The sequence below is a fragment of the Vombatus ursinus genome, unplaced genomic scaffold (genome assembly GCF_900497805.2).
Source record: "Vombatus ursinus unplaced genomic scaffold, bare-nosed wombat genome assembly UNPS02000749.1, whole genome shotgun sequence".
In the NCBI taxonomy this organism is placed as follows: domain Eukaryota; kingdom Metazoa; phylum Chordata; class Mammalia; order Diprotodontia; family Vombatidae; genus Vombatus; species Vombatus ursinus.
In genome coordinates, this window is record NW_020940527.1 from 801606 (window position 1) to 806996 (window position 5391).

The 5391-nt window shown below is 47.7% G+C and overlaps 1 protein-coding gene across 1 annotated transcript; it reads left to right on the forward strand.

The window, feature by feature from the left end:
* Nucleotides 1-251: 251 nt before the first annotated feature.
* Nucleotides 252-4816, forward strand: LOC114039494 (zona pellucida sperm-binding protein 3-like). The gene is given in 11 exon segments (XM_027857263.1): nt 252-575; nt 1668-1725; nt 1793-1889; nt 2033-2136; nt 2620-2797; nt 2878-2998; nt 3073-3164; nt 3340-3351; nt 3353-3444; nt 4509-4607; nt 4692-4816. Coding segments are annotated over 11 exon segments (1302 nt in total).
* Nucleotides 4817-5391: the final 575 nt, after the last annotated feature.

The window sequence follows — 5391 nt, forward strand, 5'->3', positions numbered from 1 at the left end:
GGTTTTCTGACTCCAATCTCAGCCCAAACACTCAACAGGTGAAAGCAGATTCCCCTACTTATTCTTCCTCATTTTCTGCTGCGACCCTGGCTGAGGATGAAGCCTGGGGCAGCTGGGGGATGGAGTCAGGTGTCCCAGGTTTGGGCTTGGGGATGGGATGGGGGGGAGGGAGGCGGGCAGGATGAATGTGGAGTGGAGGGGGGAGGTATAAATGCCCTGGGCAGTAGCTCCCCTCTGATAAGGCAGGTGAGATGGGGCTGGGAGCTAGGCTAGTGTCTGTCCTCTTACTCTGGACTCTCCAGGATGGTGACTGGGACGAAACCAAGGCCCTGTCCTGGGCTACGCAGAGCCCTGCTCTGGGATCTCTATCCTCCCCACCACCTGTGGTAGAAGTGCAGTGTGAGGATGACCGGCTGATAGTGAGTGTGAACAGGGACTTCTTTAGAACTGGGCGGCTGGTCTGGGCTACAAAGCTGACCCTGGGCCCTTTGGCCTGTGCCCCCGTGTCCTCAGACCCCCTGAGTAAGAGAGTCATCTTTGAGGTGGGGCTCCATGAATGTGGAAGTGAACTCCAGGTAAGATTCCACCTTAGGGGGTATTGCTGTTAAGGCCGTAAGAAATGCAGCCAGGTGGTGCAATGGATAGATTCTGGTTCTGGGGTTAGGAAGACCTGAATTCAAATTTGGTCTCAGACACGTCCTAGCTGTGTGACCCTGGCCAAGTCACTTAATCCTGTTTGCCTCAGTTTTTTCATCTATAAAATGAGCTGGAGAAGGAAATGGCAGACCATTGCAGTATCTTCGCCAAGAAAGCCCCAAATGGGGTCATAAGGAATCCAACGTGACTGAACACCACAAGAAGGGCAGCTAGGTGGTGCAGTGGATAGACTCTGGTTCTGGAGTCAGGAAGACCTGAGTTCGAATCCAACCTCAGACACTTCCTAGCCGTGTGACCCTGGGCAAATCACTTAACCTGGATTGTCTCAGTTTCCTCTTGGCAGTAGGTGGACATAATCCCTGGGCTGAGTTGGGAGATCTAGTCCCAGGTCCTAGCACCATCTCTGACTCATCGAGGTACCCCAATTTCTGTCCTGCCTATCCGTAGAGTAGAGATTATTGAATTTCTGTATTCCAGGATTACTGTGAATGAATGAGAAGTTTTCATTGAGCGCTTACTATTTGCAAAGCACCGAGCTAAATGCTGGAGGTGCAAAGAACAATCTCGCTTCCTGCCCTCAAGGAGCTCCCCTTCTAAGAGGGGAGACAAGGCATATGGAAGGTTTTAGTTGTGAGGCAGATGGGGAAGGTCCCCTGGTCCTTAAGGTACAGAAACAAAGCAGACATGGAGGCCTTTTCCTTAATGTCATTTGCACTTATAAAATAGTATCTATTTCTGATGAGATTTGACAATACCAAGAATTCTGGTGGCAGGAGCTTTATTTTCTGGGTCTTCAACAGACATGGCTCTAGCATGTGTAGGATTAATGTTGGGCTGTATCTTGACAGAGTTGCTTCCCAGGATGCTGGCTGTGGATGCTGGGCTGGAAGCGTTGCTGTTGCAAAGGCTCGTAGGTTGAGGGTCCTGGGCGGTCTTATTAGAGTCTGAGGGGGTTGATGGTAGCCAAGGTGGCCTGCCTGATACGTAACAGCCTCCTGGCTCTCTCTGAGTGCCCTGCTGCCTCAGCTAGGCTGACTGTCCTGCCCTGCGAGTATGAAAACAGGACAAGCCCTTGGCCATCGAGCTGCAGGGCCCTATAGACAGAGGGCATATTGGGAACTCTTTTCTCCCCCAGATGACCCCAGACTTGTTGATGCACCAAGCCTCTCCCAAAGCCCACTGGTCCTTAGAAGCAGTGAGGTCTCAGTCCTCATCCAGTGTCCATACCCCAGGTGAGGTATGGAAGAGGGTAACCTCAAGGGGTCAGGCATTTCTGGGGGGTCTACAGCTGCCCTTCCTCAGGACTTGGGCACTGCCTTCCAGGGAGTCTCTTCATGACCCCATAGTATCTCAGACCTCTTTCCCTCCCTTCTAGGAGAGAGAAAGTGAGCAGCAGAGCCATTCGTCCCACCTGGGTCCCTTTCTATTCCACCCTGTCCAGGAAGCAGCGGTTCAAGTTTTCCCTACACCTCGTGGTAGGTATGGGGTGTCAAGAGCCTATTTCATAGCAGGAAGGAAAGAGACATGAATTGGGCTTTTCCTATGAGCACTGGGGATGCAAAACTAAGCCCATAATCTCAAGGAATTTATATTCTGATGGGGGAGAGGGGGGAGAGATGAAAGTACCCTGTATGAGAGCATGGTTTTGAAGTCCAGAAGCCAGGAATGTGGCTGGGTTGGGAATGAAGGCCAACCTAGGAACCTTTACAAAATGGTGACCCCAGGAGGCACTCCTCCAGTAGGAGAAGGGGGCAGGTCTTAGAGGGATATTTCAGTGTGAGAAGGCCACAGGGATGTGAATGTTCCAGGACAAGGAGCCCCCTACCCCAGGATCCAAGGGAAGTTCCAGGATGAAATGGCACCAGGAACAGGGATGGGGGTGGGAGAAGGAAACAATGGTTTGGAGGGAGGGGGTTGGAAGGGAAATGAAAAGATGAGCCTGTTCTTATCATCAACTTCTAGATGACTGGAGTAGAGAGAGGACCTCTTCAGCCTTCCAGTTGGGGGACTTGATCCACATCCAGGCCGATGTCTACACTGGCTACCATGCGCCCCTGAGGCTCTTTGTTGATAGCTGCATAGCCACCTTGACCCCAGACCCGGCCTCTGTCCCCTACCGCGTTGTCATTGACTTCAATGGGTAAAGGGGTGGAGAAAAGACCAAAACTGGGGGAGGGGAAAGAATGGTCTCAGATGCAGATGCAGACCTGTTATGCCCAGGTGCCTGGTAGATGGACAATCGTGGGACTCTTCCTCAATCTTCATTTCTCCCCGGCCTGGGCAGAATGTGCTGCGTTTCATGGTAGACTCCTTCAGGTTTGCCCAAGACTCCAGGAATGAGGTAAATCCTCTCCCTTGGAAGCTACAAATTCTGGATTCCCTGGGCCTTCCTAACCCCTCCCCTTGTTTTCCTAGATTTATATCACCTGCCACCTAAAAGTCACAGCCACTGACCAGGCCCCCAGTCCCTTGAACAAAGCCTGTTCCTACAACTTAACAGCTGACAAGTGAGTGCCTTAAGAATTCAGGATGAATGAAATGGGGGGGAATAAGGGCAGTTTTCTGTTTTATAGAGCATTCTGTGACTTAAAACATGGACTACCCCCATTTTATGGAGGACAGACCTGAGGCTCATGGATAAATGGCTTATTCCCGGAGTGACTTGTCCTTTTTTTATCCCAGGTGGGTCCCTGTAAGGTCCTAGCGACGTCTGCAACTGCTGCAGGATGGGAACTTGCACATCCCTCTCATCCTCCAGGAAACGGAGCCTGTTGGATCAGGAGCCGGGTGAGTGTGACAGAAACTTGTCTACCCAGTCTGGGAGATGCTGAAGAGCTGTTTACCAGCTCCAGGAGGAATACAGGAGGAAAGGAAGTGATTGTCTCAAGAACCCAGGTGGTCGGGGGTTATAACTGATACAGACAAGATTGTGTAACAGTAAAAGCATTGGCAGGGGTAGGGAGGGTAGGGGCTGGAATGCCAGGGGTCTAATCTGGTTTTGATTTTTTAAAAAATCATTTCATTGATTGCTTTTGTCAATCTCAAAGTTTAGAAACACAACAACCCCTCACATCAAAAAAGAAAAAACAATTTTGGAAAAAACTCAATAAGTAACCTTTAACACAACATTCTGCCCTCATAGTCCTCTACCTCTCTGTCTCCTAGTTTTGGGATCAAATGGGAATGCATAAAATATTTAGCACTAGGTCTGGCACATAGGTGCTATATAAATGCTAACTTGTTTAAAAGAACCCCAACGAGGGGACAGCTAGGTGGCACAGTGGATAGAGCACTGGCCCTAAAGTCAGGAGGACCTTAGTTCAAATCTGGCCTCAGACTAAACACTTGACACTTACTAGCTGTGTGACCCTGGGCAAGTCACTTAACCCCAATTGCCTAAAAACAAACAAACAAAAAACTTTAAAAAAAAAAAAAAGAACCCCAACCACGAAGGAAGGGTAGAATTGAGGAGAGAAAGAACATGACTAGAAACAGTCTAATAACTAAAATGGTCCCCTCTAAAAAAAAAAAAATAGAATGGGGTCTCTAAGGTGGTAACAAGTACCTCCCACCACTAGAGGCCTTCCAGTAAAAGGTAAATGAATGTTAGAGAACATAGACAGGGGTCTGTCAGTTTGGATTAGGTAATTTCAACTGAAATGGACTTCAGAGGCTGCTATTAGGAGCATTAATTAGCAGGGGGATGTGAAGACTAGCTTGATTGGGACTGAAGATATCAGAAGAATAGAAGGTCATAAATTAGGTAGAACGGAGGCTTTGGAAGGCTTTCAACACAGGAACTTGGAATTTGAATGGACAATGAGCCATCTCATCTGTCTCTCGTCTCCTAGGTAACCCTTCAGAATTGGAGGCAGACCTGATGCTGGGGCCTCTGGTTCTATCTGAGGCTGAGAATGGGCCAAAATCAGGCCAAGAAAACAACGTGGGAGGTAGGTACAGACCTGGCTCAACATGGAAGTATCTGGCTTGGCCTCATTCCATTTTTAACCACTGTCTCTTCTACTTTCTCTCAGGCGTCCCAGAATGGCCAGAGCTGCTGCTGGGGATGACAGTAGGGATAGCAGCTACAGTCTGCCTAGTGCTATGCCTCATCATAGGCAGCCACAAATATAGGTCTCTTTGTTCCAGGAATTGCTAGGGCTTCTATCACTCCGAAATAAAGTGAAGGAAAACACACCTGTGTCATTAATTTGTGGGAAGTAAGCTTAGAAGGTAGTTTCATAAATATGGAAAGCTAGAAAATAAGTGCTTAAAATATTTTTATTTCATTAAAAATTTCCCAATTACATGTACATTTTTTTAAACAATTTTTTAAAATTTTGAGTTCCAAATTCTCTTCTCTTGGCCTTTCCCCCTCCTTGAAAAGGGAAGCTATTTGCTATTATACAAATGAAATCATATAAAGTATTTCCATATTAGCCATGTTGCAAAAGAAAATACACAAAAAACTCTAAAGTTTTTAAAATTTTTTTCTTCAATCTGCACTCAAGTTCATCAGTGTTCTCTCTGGAGGTGGATAGCATTTTTTTAAAATTAATTTATTTTTTTTTAAGGCAATTGGGGTCAAGTGACTTGCCCAGGGTCACACAGCTAGTAAGTGTCAAGTGTTTGGTCTGAGGCTGAGATTTGAACTCGGGTCCTCCTGACTTCAGGGCCAGTGTTCTATCCACTGTGCCACCTAGCTACCCCTGGATAGTATTTTTCATTGAGTCC